This window comes from Mastomys coucha, unplaced genomic scaffold (genome assembly GCF_008632895.1).
Source record: "Mastomys coucha isolate ucsf_1 unplaced genomic scaffold, UCSF_Mcou_1 pScaffold7, whole genome shotgun sequence".
Taxonomy (NCBI): Eukaryota; Metazoa; Chordata; class Mammalia; order Rodentia; family Muridae; genus Mastomys; species Mastomys coucha.
This window is the reverse complement of record NW_022196913.1, coordinates 60,284,991-60,312,244: the sequence shown is the minus strand read 5'-3', so window position 1 is coordinate 60,312,244 and position 27,254 is coordinate 60,284,991. Positions and strand designations below refer to the sequence as shown.

The 27,254-nt window shown below is 47.5% G+C and overlaps 2 protein-coding genes and 1 pseudogene across 5 annotated transcripts in view; 1 reads left to right on the top strand and 2 right to left on the bottom strand.

Moving 5' to 3' along the window:
- Pcbd2 (pterin-4 alpha-carbinolamine dehydratase 2) overlaps window positions 1–9,435 on the bottom strand; it is a 57,109-nt gene extending 47,674 nt beyond the window's left edge. Inside the window, exons 1-2 of one of the 4 annotated variants that reach the window (XM_031358243.1) lie at window positions 9,335–9,435; window positions 4,379–4,510 (exon numbers count right to left, since the gene is read on the bottom strand). In XM_031358243.1, the coding sequence (XP_031214103.1) occupies window positions 4,379–4,510; window positions 9,335–9,430 (228 nt within the window). In that variant the 5' untranslated portion in view covers window positions 9,431–9,435. Of the gene's footprint in view, window positions 1–4,378; window positions 4,535–5,100; window positions 5,436–9,334 lie in introns of those variants that run through there. The other 3 variants (XM_031358245.1, XM_031358244.1, XM_031358246.1) reach the window with 3 other exon arrangements.
- A 2,054-nt stretch (window positions 9,436–11,489) lies between these two features.
- Window positions 11,490–22,827, bottom strand: Txndc15 (thioredoxin domain containing 15). Its single transcript, XM_031358242.1, has 5 exons — window positions 22,615–22,827; window positions 18,841–19,316; window positions 15,599–15,762; window positions 13,087–13,217; window positions 11,490–12,017 (listed from the first exon to the last, which is right to left on the bottom strand). The coding sequence occupies exons 1-5, from the start codon at window positions 22,679–22,681 to the stop codon at window positions 11,821–11,823; spliced, it is 1,035 nt and encodes a 344-aa protein (XP_031214102.1). The 5' UTR covers window positions 22,682–22,827; the 3' UTR covers window positions 11,490–11,820.
- A 1,178-nt stretch (window positions 22,828–24,005) lies between these two features.
- LOC116081657 lies at window positions 24,006–24,494 on the top strand (annotated as a pseudogene).
- Window positions 24,495–27,254: the final 2,760 nt, after the last annotated feature.

The window sequence follows — 27,254 nt, the reverse complement described above, 5'->3', positions numbered from 1 at the left end:
ACAGACACACACACACACACAGACACACACACACAGACACACACACACACATACACACACACACACACTCACACACACACATACATACACACACACACATTCAGCACACACTTGCTTGAGAACAGCAAAACCAGTACAGGCCCTCGGAGCTCTGAATGAGTGCATACTGAACTTGCACATAGCAGCACTGTATCTAGTAAGTAAACGTCCAGGTTAGCACCACCAGAACCTAGGTGGTTTTTTTTAAAGATTTATCTTATTTATTTTATGAGTATGAGTACAGTGTAGCTGTACAGATGGCCGTGAGCTATCATGTGTGTGGCTGCTGGGAATTGAACTCAGGACCTCTGCCGGCCTGCTCGCTCCGGCATAATTCACTGTAGCTGTCTTCAGACGCACCAGAAGAGGGCGTCAGATCCCATTACCGGTGGATGTGAGCTACCAAGGGGTTTCTGGGTTCCAAACTCAGGACCTTCGGAAGAGCAGTCAGTGCTCTTACCTGCTGAGCCATCTCGCCAGCCACCCCAGAACCTAGGTTTTAAGTTCACAGGCCTAGAGTAATGCCAACCGGACACAGTGCTTAAAGTATGCAGAGATGGGATGGCTCAGTGGTTAATAGCACTTGCTGCTCTTCCAAAGGTCCTAAGTTCAGTTCCCAGCCCTTACATCAGGGGGTTCACAACCACCTATAATTCCAGTTCCAGGGGACCTCATGACCATTTTAGGCCTCCTCTGGCAACCACAGTCATATGCACATACCTCTACACAGAGCTATTATATATATATATATATATATATATATATATATATATATATATATATATATATTTGCATGACTCTAGGCTCCTCTACCTCCCAATTAAGCAGAGAATACAGACGATAAACTAAAGAACAGGAATGTGGTGTGAGCTAGTGAGGGTGCCCTGAAAAACCAGGCAGGGTACTGAATAAAGGGCAAAGGGTAAGACATCACTTTCTCTTCTCCTGCCGGGGTTTGAACTTCAGACTCTGAACATGGTGGGCTTGTGCTCTGCCACTAAACTACACCAAACTATATATAAAATTAAAAAATAAGTCTTTTAGGTTAAATCAAATGTATTTATTTAACAGTATAAACAGTCTCCACACTACAAATACATTAGACTTGCAGAAAAAGGACAGAGGAGCAGTACGGAGGGTCGCTCTGGTGGAAGTGTCTAAATTTATATCATCTTATTATCATGGTACACTATTCCTACAATTCAAAAGTGCCCTGCCAGTCTTGCTGGCCTATGATTTAATCTCAGCACTCAGGAGGCAGAGACAGGTGGATCTCTATGACTTCCAGGCCAGCCAAGATTACACAGCAAGTCCTTGTCTCCAAATAAAAAATAAAATATATATATATATATATATATATATGTATGTATGTATATATATATGCATATATATATACATACACACACACATATATACACATACACATATATATACATATATGTGTGTATATATATATATGTATATACACATATAGTGTGTGTGTGTGTGCACTATGTGTGTGTGTATGTGTATGTATGTGTGTGGTGCACTATGGAGTGCAAGTACGTAGGCCAGGAGACAACTTTAGGGAGTCAGTTCTCTTCTTCCAGCATGAGGGTCCCGAGGACTGAACTCAGGTCATCAGGCTTAGCAGCAAGTGCTCTTACCAGCTGAACCATCTCACCAGCCCACGTTTTGGGGATTATTCTCTGGGTCCGTGACCCTCTTCACAGACCAGGCTGACGTCCCACTGGTGGTCTTCCCGCCTTGGTCTCCTAAGGTCTCCAGGAGTGTGCCCACGGCAGCTGCTGCCCCCCCTGTAACATACAGCAAGGGCAGCAAAGCCATTCTGTGACTGTTGTGAGTTAGGAAACTCGGGAGACAGACGATATCTGCCTGCCCACAGACAGGCGTGGGGGACGATATCCGCCCACAGACAGGCGTGGGGGACGATATCCGCCCACAGACAGGCGTGGGGGGGGCGATATCCGCCCACAGACAGGCGTGGGGGGCGATATCCGCCCACAGACAGGCATGGGGGGCGATATCCGCCCACAGACAGGCATGGGGGGGGTCAGTGCCACACACTCAAGTCCCTGCACACAGGCGAATGCCTCTTTCTCCTCCTTTGTCTCCCTGAAGGCGAGCTTCATAAAGTGCTGAATCACAGACCTGCCCTTTCCCTAGCAACACCAACCCAGGGCAAAGCTGGTTCCTCGGGATGTGCCAAACCCACTGGTGCGAGCTGAATTTCGCCACCAGGTCTTTAGCGCTCTTCCTAGGAGGCTGCACACAGTGTGTCCTCGCCCTCTCAGGGACAATGAGCGACAGGGCCTTCCTTATCAGTTCCAGGTGTGTTCTGGTTGCGTGTGGGTAGGGACGGCTGGTCACAACACCAGTAGCTCAGGCCACTCTCCAGCAGAGGTCACAGAGCCTGCTGGGAAGTGTGTCCCAGATGTAATGCTGACTCCCCTTCCTAGAAGCTGAAGGAACCATGACAGCGAGCCAGGACACCGTCAATCCGAGATGCCCTGCCCAGCCTCCCTCCCGCCAGGCTTCAATGCGCTAGAAGACCGACTCAGGGCAGGGCCCGAGGCAACACCACTCCGTACTTTAAGCCACATGTTCAAGTCCAATAAATTAGCCCAGGCTTAAAGGAGTCAAGCTGTACACATGTAAGAATTTTAATAAGCTTGGGAAAGGCTACCTAGAGCTATGTACAGCTTACTATACCAGTGAGGCTCCCCGCCACCACCACCGGCCAGCATGCTAAGCCCCTGACAAGAGCTGCAGAGCTCGTGAGGCAGCGGGAGCAGGGAGTAGGTTTGGTCCACACTTTCTCAGGAGTTGGGGACTCCCAGCAAAAGGCTAGCAGCCAGACAACAGGAAAACAGAACAGGGCAGACAGCTCAGTAGAGCCAATCGCATTTACCAGAAAAAAAAAAAAACCGTGCCAAGGGCTCCTCTGGTGGGAATCCGGCGCTCACACACCCTTGCAGAAACCAGCAAACACTGTAATCAATGTCGACACGGCGGTAATCAACGCCTGTTTGTACTCGGAGCCCTGTTACGCACAATGGAGAACTAAGCAAACATGCTCTCTGACTTTTAGATGCCAACACCTAACATAAATAAAAACAGTACATCTGTCCAAAGGATTACTAAAGTAACTGAGCAAACACGAGCCAGTCAAAAGCAATGACCTCACACAGAAGCAGTGAAGTAATCGCGAAGGGTAAGTCATGGGAGACGACTCTCTGAACAGGGTGGGGCCCAAACAGAACGGTTACCTCTGAAGGCTGAGTCTCCAAGGGGGAGGTCAGAGTTTGAGGAAATTTTCAAGGTTTGGATAGCAGGCCAGAAGGGGGCGGGAAGTGGAAGGTGCAGCTTAGAACAGAATTTAGAGGCACAAATACAAGGAGATTTTTTTTTTAAGTGCCCTGAAAAAGTAGAGATAGCAAGCAAGTTATATTTCTCAACTGGCCTTATCCATATACCCTTCTAGTACATAGAAAAACACACATATCCTTATTTAGTGTTATTTAAAATTCAGGAAAAGACTAAATACCTTACCTATCCCTAAATCAAAGCTATAGCACCTTCAAAATCTTGATTCATTCTCATTCTGTCTGTCTCCCCCAACCCCATCTCTGTCTGTCTGTCTGACTCTCAGTCTCTGTCTCTTTCTCTGTCTCTGTCTCTCTCTTGTCTCTCATTCTGTGTGTGTGTGTGTGTGTGTGCATGTGTGTGTGTGTGCGCGCGCGCGCGTGTGTGTGTGTGTGTGTGTGTGTGTGTGTGTGTGTGTGTGTGTGTGTGTTGGATAAGGTCTTCCATCTCAGATCAGGCTAGAACTCACTATGTAGTCCAGGCTAACCCTGAACTCACAATCCTGTCTCACTTTCCCAAGTGCTGGGATTACAAATGTATGCCACCACACAGTACTGACTTTCTTTCTTTTCTTTTTTTAAGATTTATTTATTATTATATGTGAGTACACTGTAGCTGTCTTCAGACACCCCAGAAGAGGGCATCAGATCTCATTCTAGATGGTTATGAACCACCATGTGGTTGCTGGGATTTGAACTCAGGACCTTCAGAAGAGCAGTCAGTGCTCTTAATGGTTAAACCATCTCTCCAGCCCAGTATTGATTTTCTAAGTAACACAAAATCAACCCTTGCCCAGGGCTAGAACTGCCCAAGTCAGCAGAGACAGTCTCTGTCATGAACTCATATGGAAGAAAGGGTGTGATTCCTAGTATACATGCGACCAGAGAGGCAACAGTCTGTAACAGTAACAGAACATGGAACAGGACACTCAACCAAAACAGAATCTGGCACATCAGTAATTCACAGGAATTACCTGATTAAAATTTTTGAAGGAGAACTCTTTGTAGATGGCATCTCTCTCGCTCAGTTCCGACCACCCTGCTGCTTTCAAGTCAGGAATAAGTTGGTCCCTCTCCTCTGCTGTCAACCACGGTGCGTCTGAAGACTTGGACAAAAACATATTTCCTGTCTGAAAGGGTAGGCATTTATTTAAACTCTTTCTATAAACGTATACCTCTTTAGGAAAAGATGAAGAAAAAAAAAGTCTCAAGGGAAACAAATCCTAGCTATCTCTCATTCCTTTCTTCTCAAGATAGGGGCACTGTGTGGGCTGCACAGGGGATGGCTGGTATCCTGTCTCCTACTCCCAGTGCTGCCTCAGACTCCACAACTCAGCAAGTCTGGTTTATTACAGATATGACCAAGACTGCCACCGGCCTTCCTAGACGCTACAGAATTCCTGGATGTGCAAAAGAGGCGAACAGCTCTTTAAGGAAGCTGCGGATGAGACTCTTAACTCCTGGCTTGACGCTCTTTGGATGGACTTCCAGCACCTTCCGTCTCTGCAGCTCACTCGCATGGTGAACTACTTAGAATGTTGAGGTGGTTTGAACAGGAATGACCCCCACAGACTCATGTATTTGAATACTTGTCCCATAGGGAGTGGCACTATTAGAAGGGGTGGCCTTGTTGGAGGAAGTGTGTCACTGTGGGGGCAGGCTTTGAGGTCTCATATGCTACATCCAGTTGGCTTACAGTCTCCTGTTGCCTGCAGATCGAAATATAGAACTCCCAGCTCCTCCAGCGCCATATCTGCTTGCACGCCACCATGTTTCCTTCCATGAAGATAATGGACTAAACCTCCGAGCCTGTTAAGTCAGTCACAGTTACACATAGTCCTTTATAAGAGTTGCTGTGGTCAGGGTGTCTCTTCACAGCAATAGAACTCTAAGACAGATGTCTATCCTCTTTCATATATAACGAAAACCTTCTATGGGGCGCTGGGGGCGGAGACCAAACATACGCATCCATGGAATTTTGTATATCAGCCTCTGGAGTCCACAGCCCCTCTACCACAGGCAAAAAGTAAAACACAAGCACCAGTAAACACTGCCTGGCGTGTTTGTGCCTTTTGATCATCTTAATGTCTGTGATAAAAAGTCGGAGGAGAGTCAGGCAGTGGTGGCGCACGCCTTTAATGCCAGAACTTGGGAGGTAGAGGCAGGTGGATTTCTGAGTTCAAGGCCAGCCTGGTCTACGGAGTGAGTTCCAGGACAGCCAGGGCTACACAGAGAAACCCTGTCTTGAAAAAAAAAAAAAGAAAAAGAAGGCACAAACACTTCCCCTTTCAACAACCTGTCCCGTGAAGAGGGCAAAGGGTATCACTGCACCCGTTTTCTAGTTTGTTCTCCCTGACTCAGCAGCTACTTCCTCCAACAAAGGGAAGAATGACAATGGATCGTAAGCAAAAAACATTTAAAGGCCTGGAACCCAAAATTAGCATTTAATGTTAAGAATTAATGTCAGGCAGTGGTGGTGCACCCCCTTTAATCCCAGCACTTGGGAGGCAGAAGCAGGCAGATTTCTGAGATTGAGGCCAGCCTGGTCTACAGAGTGAGTTCCAGGACAGCCAGGGCTACACAGAGAAACCCTGTCTCGGAAAAACCGAAAAAAAAAAAAAAAAGAGAGAGAGAGAGAGAGATCTAATAGCCAGGCATGTTGGTGTACGCCTTCAGCATGTTGGCATATACCTTTAATCCAAAGCACTCAGAAGACAGAGGCAGGTGATCTCTGAGTTCGAGGCCAGCCTGGTCTACATATCAAATTCCAAGACAGCTAGGGCTACACAGAGAAATCTTGTCTCAAAAAAAAAAAAGTTCTGAGTTATCTCTCTCTCTTTTCTCTCTCTCTCTCTCTCTCTCTATATATATATATATATATATATGTGTGTGTGTGTGTGTGTGTGTGTGTGTGTGTGTCTCTGTCTCTCTCTGTATGTGTGTATGTCTCTCTGTCTCTTTCTATCTCTGTCTGTCTCTGTGTGTGTATGTGTATGTGTGTGTCTGTCTGTCCCTCTGTCTCTGTCTACCTGTCTCTCTCTCTCTCTCTTTCTCTCCCTCTCTCTCTCCCTCTCTCTCTCTCTCTGGCGGGGGTGGGCGGAGAAGGTAGCAGTGCTGATAAGGCTCTCACTAGCCCAGGCTTCACCCTGCCTCAGCCTCCTTAGTGCTAGACTCACAGATAATCACCACCAAACCCACTGAGTTCTGATATTTCCCACACAGGGTTCTATTACAGGAAACATTCTCACCCGTCTATCAAACACCTAAATACTTTAAGTCTACTCAGAGCATTTCAGGAAAGAAACAACTGTTAGTTTTTCTGCAGGAACCTGACAACAAGAAAAACCCTGAAACACACTATGGGCTATGCCGTGGTTATCTGGAGGCTGTAGAATGGCCTATGCTGTGGTCATCCAGAGGTGTAGAGTCGAAGGCGCCGTTTTTCTCTGGTGCTAGGCTATCCACATCCTTATGGAGATCAAAGCGTGCAGGCTAGCTCATAAAAGATGGCCACCCAGCAACGGGGCTTGTGGAAAGGTCTATGAAATGGAGCCGCTTCAGCTACATGCCACCGAGGGCCCTGCAAGGACATGCCTTCAACAGAACCCTTTGTTTGTTTATTTGTTTGTTTTTAATCGTTTTCTTTAAAGATTTATTTACTTCTATTTTATGTGTTTTGCCTGGGCATATATATGCACTGTGTGCATGTATGTTGCTGACACAGGCCAGAAGAGGACATGAGACTCTCTGGTACTGAAGTCACAGATGGTTGTGAGCCACCATGTACATGCTGGGATGGAGCCCAGGCCCTCTGCCAAGGCAGCAAGTGCTCTTAACTGCTAAGCCACTTTCCAGCCTCCAGCACCGTCCAGTTCATCTTCCAGCCTCCAGCACCACCCAGGCCATCTTCCAGCCTCCAGCACCATCCAGGCCATCTTGCAGCCTCCAGCACCATCCAGGCCATCTTGCGGCCTCCAGCACAGTCCGCCGTAACAGCCTGGGAATGTTTTTCATAGATGTGGGTGGCGATGTGAAGAACCACAGGAGCTGGGCAGTGCAAGCCATTAGCTTTCTGACTCTTTACTGTTGCATGCCATGCTTGGCCTCCCTAGCTTCCAGGGTCCTGGAGTCTACACAGTATCAAAATGCCGAGATGTTTAGTTTGGTGGGTTAGCTAGGTTTTTTGTTTCGTTTTGTTTTGTTGTTTTGTTTGTTTCATTTGGTTTCTCCAGACAGGGTTTCTCCTGGGCCTGGAGCTCTCAGACCAACAGGGTTTCTCCTGGGCCTGGAGCTCTCAGACCAACAGGGTTTCTCCTGGGCCTGGAGCTCTCAGACCAGGCTGGCCTTGAACTCACAGTTCCTCCTGCTTCTTTCTCCTGAATACAGGGATTAAAGATGTGCACCATCACCGTCCATCTGAAATTTTTAGCTTTTGAAAGACTTAAAGAGATCTTTCACTAAGCATGGTAGTACATGCCTTAATCTCAGTGCTGGGGATGGGGGTGGGGAGGGCAGAGGCAGGGGGGGATCTCTGTGTTTAAGGCCAGCCTGGTCTACAGCCCCTCTATAAGGTGAAAGGAAAGACAGGGGTGAGTGAGGAAGGGCTGAAAGGAGCGGGAGAGATCTTAAATGTGATGGTGCCCAACACAGATTCTGGCACACGGCAGCCATTGAGATCAAATCTGTTTACTCATTCCTTCCCAGACACCATCATTTTATAAGATCACCAGCACTTTGGACAGGAGCATGCCCTGAGACACACCTAGATGGCAGCAATCAAGCTGTACAGAAATTTGAGCTATTTTACATGTTTTTATAGTAAAGAAATTCCACATCGAGGGTGGTGACACACAGTTGTGTTCTCAGTATGTGGGAGGCGGAAGCAGGAGTGTATCCGAACTCAAGGTCAGCCTCAGCTACAGGGAACTTATCTATTCAAAACAAAGCAAAATGAAATTTCATTCCTTCTTTTATTGGAAGAAAGGAACCAGGTAGGAAAGGGGGCAGGTTGTAGTGTACTTGAATACATCTGTATGAAAAATTATTTTAATTAAATTAATTTTGAAAACGTTAACCAAATGCAGTGACTAGTCCTGGACTACATCAGAAAAAAAAAATTCTCTAAAGTCATTAATCAAAAACAATAGACGTCATCAGTATAATTTTCAACAATTCTACTGTGTAATATAAGAAAAACTATTTATTTTGGGAAATTCATTATAGAAATTTTACAGGAAAATAAATTATGTCTATGACTTATTCATAAAAAACACGTCAAATGGGTTGTAAAAGAAATGGTGAGCTTCATGCTACATTTTCCACTAGATGGAGCTGCGTGTTAAAAAAACTTACCCTCGGCTTACTCTCCCTCCCCTCACACCCTCAATGTACCCAGCTCAGATGGTCTCATAGCCCTCCGGCTGCGCTGTAATCCTCCTGCCTCAGCCTCGCTAGATGCAAGAATTACAAGCCGCAACGCACGGGCCAAAATTCAAAAGTCTCAAGTAAGAAAACTAAATGTCTTCTTTAAAAGTGGTGAGAAAAAAAAAATCGATGTGTCCTTCAAAAATAGGGAAAGTGGGTGGAGGGCTTACAAATTCTTCTAAAGCCCCATGACGCAAGACAGAGCGGTTAGCTGGTCACTCGCAGCACACAGAATGGCCAAGCCCATCGGCTTCACAACTAATCTTTTGATTTTTTTTTTTCCACAATATTGTTTCCGGTGAGCAAGCTCAGAAACCGTCTGGGGTGTTTTGTTTTGTCTGAAGCAGGGTCCACTACGGAGCCCTGGCTGGCCTCGAACTCGCGGATGTCCCCCAGCCTCGGCCTCCCCCGCGCGGGGGCTACGGCGTGGGAGCTGCGTGTCTGCGCGCGCAGCCGCCCCCACCCAGCCGAAGAAAGGCCCGGTGGCTCGCCCGGGCCCCACTCACCATGGCCGCCCCGCTCGCGCCCCGCCTGCGCAGCGCCGCCAGCCAGCGCCCCGCGCCGCGCGCTCCCACCGCCGCCGCCGCCGCCGCCGCCGCCATGGCCCCGGGCTGCCCAGCGCGCTGCCTGACGCGGCGCAGGCACCGAAGGCCCCCGAGCGGGATGGGCCGCTGCGCTGAGCTCCCTCCTCTCTGCAGGGGCGCATCAGCGACCCAGGGCCTGTTCTCTTACGTGCCTTATGTGTGTATATTGCGATGTAACTGACAATAAAATCCATTTTAAAACCCTTGCTGTGGGAGGGGTTAGTTTAGTGCTGAGTTTTGAGTAAAATGTTGCAGCTTTTAGCTCAGTTTATATCTTTTTGGGTTTTGGGGGTTTTTTTTGGTTTTGTTTGTTTTTTTTCACTAAGTAACTCTATTGTAAGTATTCCTTTCTTGAGACAGCCTCATGAAGCCAGGTAGAGAGTTGCAGAGGCCTGGAACATCCGTCTCCACCTCCCAGGAGCTGGGGATTCTGGGCGTGTGCCACCATGCACAACCCGGTTAGTTTTTCTAAATTAGCACATTAATATTACCAATTCGCCAGGCATGGTGGCACACGCCTTTAATCCCAGAATTCTAGAGACAGAGGCAGGTGGATCACTGGGAGTCGCAGGCCAGCCTGGGCTACATAGCAAGACCCTGTCTCAGAAATAAGCATTTCCTTATTTTTATCTATTTTACAGAGAATTTGCCAAAAGGATATATTAAAGGACTCATTTATGTTTGGTTTCACAGTTGTTGGCAGTCTTATATCCCAAATGGACTTAGAAAAAAATAGTAATAAAACTTCAAAATAACCTAAAGTTCAGACTTCTTTCACCTGATTAACAAGATGCAACAACCTAGAAAAGCAAAACTTGGGGTAATCTGAGGGTGTTGGGGTAATCTGAGGGTGTTGGGGTAATCTGAGGGTGTTGGGGTAATCTGAGGGTGTTGAGGTAATCTGAGGGTGTGGGGTAATCTGAGGGTGTTGGGGTAATCTGAGGGTGTTGGTCAAGCAGCACTGACTTAAATTAGCTTAGGTAACAGTGTGGATTTCTTTAGGCTCGTGTCTAAGGATCAGGTCCCAGGGATAAAATTAAAAGTCTTATTATTTCTAGTATTTACACCAAATGTTTATGGTCATGGAAAATATTCTTGAAATCTGTATATTAAAGTGAGGATTCTTCCAGAACATTGGTACTCACCTGGAATCTCACCTTTCACGACAGGCATGAAGATCTGAGGTTTAATGCCAGCCTGGGCTAAACAGTGAAAGAGGAAGAGGGAGAGCGAAGCTTAGAACTGAAAACAGACTGGTGGGTTTGTTAACAAGGTAGTGGTGGGGAATTTTCCCACCTTAGTGCCACTGGCTGAAAGCGTGGCTTCTCCAGCCTCATCCGAAAGCAGCAAGAGGAGGATGGGCGTGGCGGGCAGAGTGACATCTGCAGAGGCTGAGGGCAGAGCTAATGTCTAAAGCACTGGACGAAATGAACACACAACAGTGATATATCGAGCCAGGCGGTGGCTGCACTCACCTTTAATACCAGCACTTGGGAGGCGGAGGCAGGGGCATCTCTATGAGTTCCAGGCCAGCCTAGGCTACATACTGAGACCCTATATCAACAACACACACAGCAGGACTTACCATTAGACAACTGATGCTCATGTCGGAATCTAAAGAGCAGTCTTTCAAGAGGTTTGTAGAAATTATACGTTGTCTCTATAAAACTGTGTTTTTAATAAGTGTGTGGAGGGGGCGCACACTATGGTGTACACACAGAGGTCAGAAGAGAACTTTTAGGAGTCAGTTCTCTTCTCCCACCGTGTGGAACACAGGGATTGAACTCGGGTCTTCACACTTGGTAGCAAGCACCTTTATCTGCTAAGGCATCTCAGCGGCCCATGTTATCTCTTTTCTAAATGTGTCCTAAACTAGGCCAGACTCAACCTCCAGGCAAGGACAGGGTTTATACTTCCTTTGGATCTTAGTCTAGCTGTGCTCAAGGTTTGAAGGTTCAAATAATGCATGCTGGTATATAACTGGGTAAATTCTGTGCTCTAGCACAGAATTAACATGTTTTAATTAGAATTAGGAATTTCTCCTAATGTCCGCCATTCCCAGAAACAAGTGAAACCATTTTGAATTCTTTCAGTGACTTTATTTTTCACCTGGTCCTGTGGTAGGCCCACACTCCCCGTCTTAGCTCCTCTTCTCAGACAACACTTTCCTGTTTAATGACACTAGAAGAGAAATTCATTATGTTCAAGTATTAAAAACAAGAACAGTTGATTCTAGTGGACACTTTGTACCTGCCAATCGTCATGGTAAAAACATTTCTATGAAGTCTTTTCAGCCTGTCAGTAGTTCAACAAGAACATGATTCTGGAATCTGACTTCCAATGCAAGTCCACACGTTAGCAACTGAAATGCTGAGTCCCCAACCTAAGGTTGCGGTCCAGTTCCGTCTCTACTCTGCATGTTCCTGCTCTTGTCCTGGAATCAGCCACCGGATACTGTCAGTGCGGATGGTAGCATACATAATGAAGCTAATTAAAAAGAACAAGGAAAACACGAGCAACCAATCCACAGTCTTTATCAAGGTGCTGGGGAGGGGACCCATTTGGTCAGCTTGCGTTACCACCACATTCTTCCTGGCTTCTATACCTGAAAGAGAAATTGTTTCAAATCAGAAAGAAAACACAACTGTGGCTTGTCTGAAGTCCGATGCATGGCATGCAAAGTGACAAGCAACCCTAAAATAAACACAACCTCAAACATCTTGGAAGGATTTCAGTGTGTCAGTGTGATTTGTAACTCGCCTTTCTTCCCACCACATCAAAGGATCAGGAATCCTTCCAGCCCTTCAAAGCTAAAACTCTAGAATTTCTGACTCCTTGGAGCTTTTCTAGTCAATGTGCAGTTTTAAGAGTTACCTTTTGTTCTCTTAAGACCAAAGTTCGACAAAATAAAGCTACTCTCAGAGGTTCCCACAGGTTATCAAGATGCCTTTAACAGAGTTCCTGGAAGATCTGGAAGACAATTGCCCACCGCTGGGCAGTGATCACCAAAGATGCCAGGCACCTGGAACTCCTCTGCAATCACTAAATACAATGGCTTTCTCCCCACCGCCCCATTGACTCTTCAGTGACTGGTGAGTCAGGGTCCAGCACAAGGCTCAGAATTCCCAGCAACCCTGCTGCCCTCTCAGCCTGCTCTGAGATAACCCGAGATAGCAAGGGTCTTTGCTCTTTAGTGTCAGAAGAAAACAATGTGCACTGAGGCGTGTTGTAATCTGCACTCATTTCTAGTAAGTGCACCTCAGGGGGAAGAGGGATGCTCACAGTCGAGGCTATACGGCTGTGAGAAAGGGAAGTTTCCAAGGAACACACTTGTTCAACTCACTACAATCAAACCTTTACAAGGAATAAACATAGGGCCATAGGTTTAATTGTTGCAACTTCTGCAAATGGATTAATAAATGGAGCTCGGCACAATAAAAACATATATACATCATAAGCAAGCCCAACAATTCAGCTGAGGTTTACAAACGCAATAGTTAGCTGCAAGGCAGACTAAAGAAGATATACTGTATGCTATTACTAACAAAGCTCTCTGAGCTCGAGGCCAGCCTGGTCTACAAGAGCAAGTTCCAGGTCAGCCAGGGCTACACAGGAAGACCTGGTCTCAAAACCAAAACAAAACACCTTCCTCCCTGGATGTTATTTCTACATACCTGTCTGATTGAAGATGAAGATTTTCAGCGTTTCCAGAGTTCGATCCGTATGATTAAACCTCGCCATTGGCTTAGCTCCTTGAAATAACAAAATGTTAGGGACGGCAACAGTGCCAAATCTGGTGGAAAGGCTGTAAGGGAAGAAGGCAGTTACGTTAGAGAGCCCCACAACATGCATCCTCACATGGCTACCCCGTGAGAATTGCTGGCTAGCAATGAAAAGTTCGTTGTGAGAGTTGAACTTTTGACTTTTGGTCTGTTCCTTGCTGCTGCCTTATATGGGTCAGGGCTGGGGCAGTCCTGTTCTGCAGTCCAAGTCAGTTGGTATTAGCACACGATTCCAGCCATGACCCAGTGATTCCAAATGTCAAAACAGCACAAACCAGAAAATTCTAATTCGTGGATGAAGCACAGTGTGTCAATTTTCTTGACAGAAAAAAAACAAAAACTTCAAACTTTAGAATGGCCGTTGCTTCCTTCCAAAAAGATCAGCAAACAGTGAGCAATTCTCTCCCAGATTGGTGCAAAGGGATCCATGCCCCAGTCTCCACACCAGGAGGCTCACATCGAGGGAGGGAGGACCTGGCGGAAGCGCCTGCAGGCTTCTTGTGCCTTCACAGGGCCAGTCCAGGTGCTGGCAGTGGTCTGACAAGAGAACCAGCTATGACCTTTGGGAACATTGTTTAACCTCGCCAGACCTCAGTTTCTCCCAGCACTAACAAGCTGTGTTGGATGAGCAATGTCACTCATGTCATTCCGATGTTGCCATAAAATCAAGCACATGTTCCACCTCCTCACATGTGTGAGGTACCTTCCTGACTGGATCATTTGAAGAGAGAAAACCCAGCCTAAAATGACTGGGTCGGACCTTCTGGTGGCAGCGTATATAAAGGAAGGGGGAAGAGAAGGCTTGGCTGTTTGCCTGCTTGCCTCACTCTAGCTAGCAAGTCCTTCCACCCTGCTCGGGAGCCATTCCTTCACTGACGTTTGGACATACTTCTTTGGGATTCTAGCCTTGTAGACTGAACAATTACCAGATCCTTGGACTTTCTGGGGACAGCCATTAGTGGTCTACTGGACCAGAGCCTGTAGGCCACTCTAATAAGTCCTTGTGTGTGTGTGTGTGTGTGTGTGTGTATCAGCTCTGTTTCTTTAGAGAACCCTAATACACCATAAAAAAAAAACTTTAAAAAAACAATAATTACTAACTTGAGGGACAATTTACTTTTTCATAGACAGTGAAAACACACAAATAAATAAATAAATGTGGAAAAAAACAAGGTTAAAAGGCGAGGCAGGCATATTGATGAACAGCCTACAGCTGTTCTCTTGTCTCCTGGTTAACAGTGCAAACTCACTGACCTGCCCAAGGAAGAAGAGATTAACAAGTCCTGTGAACTACATAGAAGAAGTATAAGCAAGGATAATGTCACTACAAAGGGATACATTCATTTATTAATATATTAAGTGCATAAGGATTACACTGATGTATAACTTGTAATATGCAAGAGTAAATAGGCGTGTGGTGGCTTACACCTGTAGCCTCAGCACATGGGAGGCTGAGGCAGGGGACTGCTGAGAGTTCAAGGCTTGGTAGGCTAAGGCATGAGGATTGCTGAGAGTTCAAGGCCAGTCTGGGTGCAGGGTGAGCCTCTGTCTCAGAACAGGAAAAACAATGTAAATAGGTAGAAAGAAAGAAAAGACAGCCAGGCAGTGGGGGCGCACGCCTTTAATCCCAGCACTGGGTTTGAGGACAGACTGGTTTACAGAGTGAGTTCCAGGACAGCCAAGCTTTATAGAGAAAACTTGTCTCAAAAACAAAAACAAAACAACAAGAAAGGAAAGAAGGAAGGGAAGGAGGGAGGGAAATGGCTAAGAGCACCGGCTGCTCTTCCAGAGGACCTGGGGTTGATACGCTGTGCCCCATAGACTGGTTCACAGAACTCTAGTTCCAAGGGATCCAGCACTTCCTTCTATCCTTCATGGTCATGTAACACAGCCATTGATGCAGCCAGAGCATCCACATGCAGACGTTTCATTTATTTAATGAAAGTACTTTTTTTTTTTTTTTTTGGTTTTTTTCGAGACAGGGTTTCTCTGTATAGCCCTGGCCTCGAACTCAGAAATCCGCCTGCCTCTGCCTCCCAAGCGCTGGGATCTAAGGCGTGTGCCACCACGCCCGGCATGAAAGTACTTTTAAAAGATGACAATTAAAAAACCGTGCATAGGCACAGCATAACACTGCACGCTGCTGGCATAGACAGACGCCCTACTATGGCACCACGTGTACTACTTTAGTCTGATCTAGACCATCCAAGGTCCTCCGGCCATGCTCCTGCCACTCTTCTATCCACCACACGCAGAACTGGACACCACCAGCTCCCAGGAGCCTGACGCCCAGCATCCTGCTACAAAGCCCCATTGACCTTCCCTACGTGCAGTTTAGCCAACAAGGGCTCCACTTCCCCACGACCATCAGCTGAGAAGACAAGCCACACTCTGCTACGGATACCTGCTGTGCTGAGACGCATCCAGAGCCAAGAAGCTGAGTGTTGGAAACGCCCGAGGCAGGGAGTTAAAATGAGGAGCCAGGCTGGCAGAAAACCGGCACCACGGGGTATAGAAGAGGACCAGCGTACAGTCACTGCCATTGGGGTTTAGGAAATCCATGAGGTCCTGCAAAGGAAAGGACGGTGCTTAAGGTCAGCAGTAAGTATGCATGTGCTGGCTAGACAAAGAGGCAGCAAGGAACTCTTTAGGTTCAAGTCCAGCCTGGTCTACACAGCAAGTTCCAGGACAGTCAGGGCCACAAAAAAAAAAACCAGACAAAGTACCTGTGTGTGTCTCTGAAAGGATCTCCAAGAAAGAGGACACACTGCTGCTCTAGTGAATGAACGGCAGGAGGGCAGAGAGGCCTGAGGCGGACGGAGGACTCAGCAGGAAAACACTGAATGACCTCGCTCATCTCTAAGCTTTGCCAACACTACTTCAGTGTTTTCTTAACCAGTCAGCTCATACTAAGCACTCACAGCGCGCACAGACCACCATGCCATCTGTGCACCGTGGCACTGAACTGTACATCTCAAATGCTATGGTTTCGACCGTCTAAGATTTATTTTTGTTATGTGTTTGTGTATGCATATATATATGCATGCAGATGCCCATGGGAGCCAGCAGAGGGCGTTAGACCCCTGGAACAGGAACGACAGGCAGTTGTGGGATGCCCAACAGCAGTGTTTGGAACAGAACTCAGGTGCACTGGGAGAGCAGAAGCACCCTCACTCACTCGCTGGAGACTCACTTGTAGCCTGCTGGAAAGTAGCTCCAGCATTAGAAGGTAAGCTCTCCTGGAAGGTCATAGGTCACTAGAGCACGCCCAACTGTTGTTTATGTGACTTGTGCTGCGTGTCTGTGTACCACAAGTGTGCCTGGTGCCTACGGTGACCAGAAGAGGACATCAGATCCCCGGAAGCACAGTTACAGATGAAGGAATGAAACCATGTGGGGACTAGGAACTGAACCCAGGTCCTCTGCAAGAGAAGGCAGGGCTCTTAACCTCTGAGCCACCTCTCCAGCCCCTGGAGCACAACAGGACTGTTGGCCCTTGATCTCTTTTTGTTTTGTTTCATTCAAAGGGTCTCACTGTGTAGCTCTGTCTGACTTGGAACTCACTGTACAAACGAGGCTGACTTCAAACTCACAAAGATCTACCTGCCTCTTCATCCCCAGCTGGGAGTGTGCGGCCACACAAACCTTGACCTCTTCCTTTTCTTTTTACTTCCCAGGCCCCAGGTGAGGTATTTTTCCAACATGTGATCCAGAAACAATGCAGCCAAGCGGTGGCGCCAAAACTGTAAGCTAAAACAAGCTTTTTCTCTTTTATAAATTTTATAAATGTGTTTCAGTAAGAAAAAGATAACACATCTGAGCTGGTTTGAATAGGTTTGGCCCCCAAAGACTCATGTGTTTAAATGCTTGGCCCATAGGGAGTGGCACTATTAGGAGGTGTGGCCTTGTTGGAGGAAGCCTGTCACTGTGGGCGTGGGATTTAATGTCCTGTGCTCAAGCTCCACATGGAACTCCAGTCCCCTTCTGCTGCCTTCAGATCAAGAGGTAGATCTCTCAGCTCCTCCAACACCATGTCTGCTTGCACACTGCCCATCATGTTGATAATGGACTAAACCTCTGAAACTGTTAACCAGCCCCAACTAAATGTTTGCCGTTATAAGAGTTGCCTTGGTCATGTTGTCCCTTCATAGCAATAAAACCCTAACTAAGACAACATCAAACACTTTCAAACTGTCATCTTGCCAGAGCTAAGATCAACATGAACGGCCAAAGGTTGGTTCAAGGTAACAGAGCCGAGTCCAGGGAACACTGCTCCTGCCCCAGGCTAAGCCAGTCTTGGTCATACCTGTAACAACAAAATAGCCCTGCAGGGCCTGAGGACAGATTTAGTGCACGCTGGAGGGAATGTGAGCCAGGCTGACCGCAGACCTGGAGAAGCTGCATGAAATAACTATGCCATGCCCTCCCTCCACAACAGTGAGCCACTCAGAGCTAAGGCCTGCAGAGCAGGCACTCAGCTCACAGTCCTGAGAGAGAAGAGACCCAGCACTGTAACATACCTTCCAGTATAAATACCAACCTGCAGCTTCAGTCACTCAGACTTCCTTTTCTCTAAACAAAGATTTATTTTCATTATTTTTTAATCATGCGTGTGTATCTGAGTATGGGTATGTGTACCTGAGAGTAGGCATTGCAGAGACCAAAGAGGGTGTTGGATTCCCCGGAGCTAAAGTTACATGTGATTGTGAGCCATCCAATGTGGGTGCTGGGAATTGAACTTGGGTCCTCTGGGAGAGCAGTATGCTCTCTTCGCTGTTGAGCCATCTCTCTAGCCCCTCATTCAGACTTTTAAAAAATATTTATTGATTGATTGATTGATGCTGGGGATTAAACCCAGGGCCTTACACTGGCTACGCAAGTGCTCTATCACTGAGCTAATCTCAGCTCTAGAAAAAATGCTGATTCTGATACCAAGCACCTAGATGTCAGTAGGATATTTTCCATGGACTTGGTGGTAAGATTATTATAAGAATGACTAGCATGTGGCCACCTAAACATCATCTTTTCTTTTAAGACAGCAGGGCTGGAATACAAATCCTCAGCACCTCATAATATTAAGCGTGGTAATGCAGGCCTATGATCCCAGCACTCCAGAGGTTGAGGCAGGAGAATCAACATTTAAAGTCATAGGTTGCTGGGCAGTGGTGGCTCACGCCTTTAATCCCAGCACTTGGGAGGCAGAGGCAGGTGGGTTTCTGAGTTTGAGGCCAACCTGGTCTATAGAGCGAGGTCCAGGACAGCCAGGGATACACAGAGAAACCCTGTCTCGAAAAACCAAAAAATAAATAAAAATAAAAAATAAAGTCATAGGTCATCTTTTCCTACACACCAAATTCAAGGCCAACCTAGGTTACATGAGACCTTCCAAAACCGAGTGGTAGCTGGCTGCACTGCAGCAGTCATTCAACACCATCCTCACAGAGTAACGGGGAAGAGGCTGCACAGAGAGGATACGCAGGGAGGACGCTGAGGCAGCATGTTCTGGTCATGCCCACCTGAGCCCAGGAGGAGGAGACCAACCTGGACAATATCCACCTGAAAGTTGATGAGTATTAGATTATAAGGTGAGTTTGAAGAGAAAGACAGAGACATAGAGACAGACAGATAATAACACATGCTTCCTACCTGGGACATATTTAAAATCTTCAGGGTGAAGTTTTCTAGCCCAGTCACATTCCTCTCCTCACAGTTCACCTTGGGGGACGTGAGGCTGTCGGTGCTGTTGGCATCCTCCGCGGCTACGGGCTCCGCCTCAGCTACTCCAGGCTCAGCATAGTACTCTTCTTCCCGATCCGGGAAGCCGCCTGAACCCTGCAGCCTGAAGAGGTTCTCTTGGCCACAGTGCGGGTCCTCCTCTCCCTGTACACTGCAAGTGCCATCATGGGCCTCGGTGGTCCTTTGGTCCTCAGCTGCCCCAGGAATCACCGACAGCACCACCATGGGCTCTCCATGGGGACCTAGAGAGGCCTCCGTGGGCTCCGCTACTCTTGCCTGGTCCCGACGGCCCTGAGCAGCCTCCTCTTCATGCAGATACACAGCTCCAACCTGGAAAGCCGGGACAGGCCGCTCCTCCTGCAACGTGTGACCACCGTCCTCTGAAACTAAAGCAGGGCAGCATACTGTCATAACTGACTTGAAAGCAAATGAACCCCAAAGACTTAACAATTATCTTCCAAAATGAGAGCTGCCCCAATAGAGAAAAAAGTTTCCATTTTACTCCAAGAGAGCCACTACCACTGCAGTTCCAGAAACCACAGGCAGGGATACTGGGTAAAAAAGTACCAGGTGGGCCAGGCTGGGCGGCACCTTTAATCCCAGCACTTGGGAGGCAGAGGCAGGTGGATCTCTGAGTTCGAGGCCAGCCTGGTCTACAGAGTGAGTTCCACAACAGCCAAGGCTACACAGAGAAACCCTGTCTTAAAAAAAAAAAAAAAAAAAAAAAGTGCCAGGTAAAAAGACAAACCCACACCGGGCGCTGGTGGCACACATCTTTAATCCCAGCACTTGGGAGGCAGAGGCAGGCGGATTTCTAAGTCCGAGGCCAGCCTGGTCTACAGAGTGAGTACCAGGACAGCCGGGGCTACACAGAGAAACCCTGTCTCGAAAAACAAAATAAACAAACAAACAAAGACAAACCCAGAACACACCAGAAACCTGCGAGTTGCCCCATGAAGTACAAAAACAAAAAATAAACAAAATAAGTGCAGTGCAAACACCGCTAGGAAAAGACACGGAGAACCAATTTACGCTCATCCCTGACCAGCTTTTGAATGAATGCGACTCCGACTATGGTTATTTTATTTGGCTTTGACAAATTACTGGGGGTGGGGGGAGGATGAGCCCTAATCTACCCTCCTAACTGACCTGGCTATCTCCCGGCTGGTGTACTCCAGATACTTAGTTTCTCAGGCCACCAGCTCTTGGTCCATCTCCCTTCAGACCTGGTCCGACCTGTTCTTGCGTCTCCCGAGTTTAAAACTCTTTGAGTGCCATCCCCTGCCCTGTGTGACTGTCTGACCCCTGGTCACTCCCACGGTCCCCATCCCAATGTCCCCTTGGACCATTCCTGAGGATGTTTTCTCAGCTAGGAAAATCCTCTGCCCCACTCTTATCTCCAGGCAAATCCAGGATCCTTCAGATGGAAGCACTAAATTTCCCTTCTCTAAGGACATACATCCTAACCTTTAGACCAGGGTAAGGGGTCTCCAGATGGCACCCACTAATGCCGAGCTTTCCTTGACATATTCCACCCTTATAATTCACTGATTAATTTGTGTCCAGTATTTTACCCTTATTAATTTGTATCATTTGATACCTGCCTTGCCCTCCACATAGGAAGGCAGGCCCTCTACTTTGTCTAACCCTCCCATATACACTGATGCCCAGCAGTACAATGCACAGAATTTATGGAAAGATTCAGTGAGCTAATCGTGGTAGATCACACCTATAATCCCAGTCATATGGAGCCTTAGGCAGGGGGATTTCTATGACTTCAAACTAGAATGGGCTACATTGTGATACATGCCCCCCAAAAAAAAAAAAAAAAGGAAAAGAAAAGAAAAAAAGAAACAAACTATCAATCCGCTGACTCCCTCGCAAAGACTACTAACAGGATCTTGGATCTCAGGGCCAGGTGTTCACTCCCATTCCTAGGTACCTGGGCAGCACCCCTAAAACCAGATGCTAGTCCGTCAACAGTATCTGCTGGGGGGAGGTGAGGGGGAAGCCCTGTATTTTCAGCCACTCGGAGGAGGGACCAGCTGGTTCCTTTATGCCCAGTCTATACCCTAGCCACATGATCAATACCCTAGTCAGTTGTGCTATCTTCAGGGTCTGCGGGAATGAGTGAACATCTCATGCATTTGGCGTGGAGTTCACACTGACTATCAACCCTGGGAATTCTAAGTATTTAGTGAGGAACTATTAATGTATGCATTGAATGTAGAGAAACTAACCCTAATATTGTTCTGTTTCCTTTGTCTGCTACAGGCTTTGAACTCCTGATCCTCCACCTGGGCTGGGTTGGGATCACAGGCCTGTGCCACCACACCTGGCGGCTGCTGAACTCATCTAGACCTTAAGACAGCTAGCACTGGCCAAAGGGAGCAGTTTCCCAGCCGTGCTGCTTTCTGGTAAGGAACACCACAGGCCTGTACGAAACCCTGGTGGAGGGAGCCAGGGCTTCTAACAACACTCTGACCCCATTCTCTGCTTGTTCCAGTGCCTTCTTTTTGTTTAAGAAGTCTAGAGAACCCACTATTCCATACACTTCCTTCACCTTTAAGGCTAGTGATTAAATAGAATGAAAATTACAAATATTGGCTGTGACTTCTGAAGGACACTGACTTCTGTCACAGTCACGGGCCCTCATCTCTGGCGGCATAACATTGAAAAAGGATTTAGGTTCTGAATCTCAGTTTCAGGTTGGGCACCCTGAAACAATGAGGTCTGTAATCTCAACCCTAGGCAGGCAGGAGGATCCCCAAGCGGGGACCAATCTAGGCTGCGTTAAAACAAACAACAATAGCAAGGAACAACCACCAAAAAACGTTAGGTGTAAACCAGGCGGTGTGGGATTTAATCCCAGCACTCAGGAGGCAGAGACAGGCAGATCTCTTAAGTTAGAGGCTAGCCTGGCCTACATAGTAAGTTCTAGGACAGCCAGGTTACAGAGAGAAACACTGTCTCTAAATAAATAAATAAATATAACTTAAATAAATCAAAAAGAAAACAATGAACTTTAATAGGAGTGGTGGCACACACCTTTAATCCCAGCACTTGGGAGGCAGAGGCAGGCGGATTTCTGAGTTCGAGACCAGCCTGGTCTACAGAGTGAGTTCCAGGACAGCCAGGGCTACACAGAGAAACCTTGTCTCATTAAAAAAAAAAAAAGTGGGAGGAGGCTCCCACATAAACACGGGCCTCAGGAATTTGATGTTGTTGGTTTTCTGGTGTTTTCTTAATACAGAGCAAGAGTGGCCACTTTTCAAAAAGTGGCCCAGCAGGATAGACTCCAGCATGAACTTTGAAGTCGCAGAGACTTCAGGCTCTGATATTTACTAGAAAACGCGAACAGGCAAATAGTTTATTCCCTCCGAGCCTCCTCATCTCCAGCCTGTGAAATGAAGGTATTCATGGAAGGACGACTTCCAGCGACGGGTGAATGAGGTTATGATGTAACGCATCACTCGGAGCTCTGGGATTCCAATCAGGCCACACCAAAAAAAGAGTAAGGTGTCTGTCTGTTATGGTGGTTGGTAATAAGTGCGCATCGCAAAGGGTGCCGGGGGGACCTGCCGAGGCCCGCACCGCCACGCACCGCCACCCACCGTCCCGCACCCCGCGGCGGCCAGCGCCGAGCCTCACGCAGCCGCCTTCGCCCGCCAGGGCCGCACTCACCCTCCAGGCCGCGGGCCGGAAGGCCCAGCACCCACAGCAGCACTTGCCACCAGCAGAGGAGAAGCATGGCGCGCGACAGGGAGCCGCGGCGACAGCCACCACGGTGAAAGACAACCGGCGCACAGCAGCCGGCGTCGCGCCCCCCACCCCCGCCCCGCCGAGCCTAGGGGAGGCGAGCCGAGAGCGCAGGCGTGGCCGCGGGCCGCCACCTTGACTCCTGGCAGCCGCTGCAGCCGCCATCTTGGAGTCGGGCGGTCGACCTCCTGCCAGTCCTGGGCGGCCTGTTCTGGAAGCCGCTTTGGGAAACAAAGCGGCTCCTCCTCGCTGCTTGCTTGCTTGCGGCATGCGCTGCACCTGTGTGAGAAGTTAATGCCTTTCGTTTCAAGAGACAAAAAGGCCAAGAAACTTGGGCACAATGGAGGAGGGGCAGAACGTTGGGCGATCACAGATAGTCTGATGTATTACTTCAGCATGTTACACTGGCTGGTGTTGCCAGACAGAGGATAGATCTAGTTAAATTTGAATTTCGCATAACTACTATATGTACATATGTGCGTGTATAACTGTCCTATAATTTGCTACATCTGGCAAATAAGGTTTAATTGGTTGGTTGGTTTTTAACAATGGAGGAGAGAGAGGAGGGAAGGGAGAGGGTAATACTAAGAGTCTGACACTTAGCGGGGAGTGGAGCCACGGCTCAGTGGTTAAGAGAACTGACTGCTCTTGCAGAGGTCCTGAGTTCAGTTCCTAGCACCCACATGGCCGCTCACAACCATCTGTAATAGGATCTGAAGCCCTCTCTGATATGTCTGAAGACAGCTACGGTGTGCTCATATAGATAAAATAAATTAAAAAGAAGAGTCTGACACTCAGGCATGCTGAGTACTTTGAATTGGAAGGCCTCTTTAGAAGCAGCTTCAACCCATGGCCTGGCCAGGTGTGGCCATTCATGCCTAAAATTCCAGCTCTTGGAAACCTGTGAAGCAGGAGAATTACTGTGCGTTCCAAGCCAGTCTGGGCTACATCATGAATTTCAGACTAGCCTGGGCTTCAGAGTGAGACCTTGTCTCAAAAGTGAGAGGTGGGGGAGAGGAGGGAAAAGAAAGGAGAAGAGAGGGGGAGGGAAGGGAGAGGAAGAGATGAGAGCAGAAGGGAAGGGGAGGGGAGAGGGGAGAGGGGAAAGATAACTTTGAGATTAAGAGCACATATAGCTCTTGCAGAAGGCCAAAGGTCTTGGCACTCTGAGTGACAACACTGTAATACTTAGCAGCTGGGTGCTAGCCCACCATTACTCAAACCTCAAAGCAGCGTGCCTCTGACCTGAATACTTAAGAGCTATGGCTGGCATTTAAAGCTTGGAGCCTGGAGTTCCGTTGTGAGGACTGCTGCCGCCACTGCCACTGAAAATGCAGATCTTTGTGAAGACCTTAACTGGTAAGGTCTTCTGGAGAAGAAGACCTTAACTGGAGGTCGAGCCCACTGACACCATCGAGAATGTCAAGGCGAAGATCCAGGACAAGGAAGGCATCCCCCCTGACCAGCAGAGGCTGATCTTTGCAGGCAAGCAGCTGGAAGATGGCCGCACCCTTTCTGACTACAACATCCAGAAAGAGTCCACCCTGCATCTGGTCCTTCGCCTCAGAGGTGGGATGCAGATCTTTGTGAAGACCCTGACAGGCAAGACCATCACCCTGGAGGTCGAGCCCAGTGTTACCACCAAGAAGGTCAAACAGCAAGATAAACCTACCTTTGTCAGCACAGTATCTAGAAAGAGCCCTCCTTGTGCTTGTTCTTGGGTTTGATGGGAGGTGTCTTAGTTTTGCCTATCTTTTAAGCTGTTAACAAGTTTCATTGCACTTTGAATAAAGTTCTTGCATTCCAAAAAAAAAAAAAAAAGCTTGGAGCCTGAGCCTGGAGGAGTGACTCGTTCATTAAGAGCACAGGGTTTGATTTCCAGCACCCACATGGCAGTTCACAACCTACTTCAGCTCAGCTCCTGGGATCCAGTACCACCTTCTGGCCTCTATTGGTACCCATACTGTGCACACATTTATCAGGCAAAGCACCCATAAACATAAAATCATTTAAATACATGTTAAATAAAAGTTTAATTTTTACTATAATCTTGACAAAATGACAAGTTATAGTCATCTGAGAAGAGGGAACCTAGATTGAAAATATGCCTCCATAAGGCGGGGCAGTAGGAAACCTATAGAACATTTTCCTAATTAGTGATTGATGGGGGAGGGTCAGGCCATTGTAGGAGGGGCCACCCCTGGTCTGTTGATTCTAGGTTCTATAAGAAAGCAGGCTGAGCAAGCCATAAAGCTAGTAAGCAGCACCCCTCTATGTCCTCAGCATTAGCTCCTGCTTCTAGGTTCCTGCCCCATTTGAGTTCCTCCCTTGCTTTGAGTTCCTTCAGTGATGGCCTATAACGTGGAAGTATAAGCCAAATAAACCCTTTCCTCCACAGCTTGCTTTGGTCGAGGTGTTTGGAACGATAAAAACCCTAAGACATATGCATACACACGCCTTCTAATGTCGATTTAGTAAAGGCAATGGGAGAAACCCTAATTTGACTATCTCACCACCAGCAAATGGGACACGTGCCAATTTCAGTGATGCGATTAGAAACCTTCAGGTCTGCATTGGGTTTTGCTGGAATTAAATGTGTTAAGACATGTGGACTAGGATCATTCATATAAAATGTTGATACTCATTACAATTGTTATATACAGCAACACACTTGTTGCAAGACATTTGATCACAATGTGAACCCAGAGATTGTGTTATTTACTAAAAATAAGCTGTTTCTAGTTACAGTGTGGTTCAGCCTTAGCATATGCCTTTAATTTCCCTGATGGGAATACAGACAGGCCTAGAGTACACACCTTTAATCTCAAACAATGGATGTAAAGCAAATAAATCTTAATCTCAGCACTCTGGAGGCAGAGGCAGCAGGTTACAGTCTCTGATGGTCAGTGTATTCTCAGCCCAGGGAGCAGCACTGTTAGGAGGTGTGGCCCTGTTGGAGTAGGTGTGTCACTGGGCGTGGTCTTTAAGACTCTCATCCTAGCTGCCTGGAAGCCAGTCTTCTCCTAGCGGTCTTCAGATGAAGATGTAGAACTCTCAGCTCCTCCTGCACCATGCCTGCCTGGATGCTGCCATGTTCCCACCTTGACGATAATGGACTGAACCTGTAAGCCAGCCCCATTAAATGCTGTCCTTATAAGAAGAGCTCTTGGTCATGGTGTCTGTGCAATGAAAACTCGAAGACACAGGCCCACCTGGTCTTCATACAGAGTTCAGGCCACCTAACTTTGAGACTGTCCCAAGAAAAGAAAGAAAGAAAGAAAGAAAGAAAGGAAGGAAGGAAGGAAGGAAGGGAAAGAAAGAAAGGAGGGAGGGAGGGAAGAGAATAAAGCTCCCAGCACTGCCCGTTCCAGCTCTCCTGAGAGACAAGAGGCATCTAGCTAAGCTCTTCCCAAATGTCTGATTCATAGACTTTGTTTCTAGCTATGGTGTTTTTTGATGGATTTATGTGGGTCTGCACGAGTTTAGATGCACCACATGCATGTAGGTGCCCAAGAGAGGTCAGATGGTCCTGGATCTTCTGGAACGGAAGTCATAGGCAGTTGTGAGCTACTTGATGTGGGTGCCAGGAGCTGAACCCAGGACAGCTACAATAGTAGTAGCAGTCCATGCTCTAAAAGGTGGAACTACCTCTCCAGCCCTTGTGTGCTTTTGAAAGACAACTTCTCCTTGTGTAGCCAGCAGGCTTTGAACTCTTGACCCTCCTGCCTTGGCTTCCCAAGCATTTTGACTGTGGGTGTGAGTGCCATGCCCAGCAGGAACAGAGTCAGAATGCATGCAGAAATGCAAAGGGACTACCTTTTGTTTTATAACCAGGTCATTTCATTTTGCAATGAAAGATCTTTAAATATATCCTGAATTGGTTTAATAAGTGCTGAGGAATACAGTCAGTACATTTATTGTCTTTGTGCTGGTTTTATAAAACTGACTCAGTGTATTTGTTTTGGTTTCTACTTTTATTTATGTGTATCCATGTGTGCTTTTGTAGATTTGTGTATATTAGACGTCTGCAGTTGACTGTGGAGCCCAAACAGCATACGATTCCCCTGGAACTGGAGTCACGGGCAGCTGTGATGTGGGCCTCTTGATGTTGCCCCTCCAGTTACAACAAAGATTCCAATGAGCTCCTTCAATAATGTATTCTTCACCCACGATGTGCGTCAGTCCCAGGCTGGCCAGCACTGGGGTTACCTAAGGAGACTTAGCCGCTAGGGAGGATATTTACTCCAATTTACACACCAGGAAACACAGCTTCATGTTCAGGTCACACGGAAGACTCCGAGACTGAGGCTAGATAGTAATCTGAATTCAGAACCTTGCAAACCGTGCCCTGTTCACTGTCAGTTCTCTTCACATGCTCTGCCAGACTGTCTCCCCGGAGTCCTCTGTGGGAAGGATGTGCTCCCCAGCTTGGGATGTTGCAGTGGGAGAAATGCTGAAAGGGGTTTCCTGGGAGGCCTCTAATTCAGTGGAGGTGCGCCCTCAGTGGGTACCCCAGGACCCCATCTCTTCCCCCTTTCTCTTCCTGGCTGCAAGCAAGCAACTTC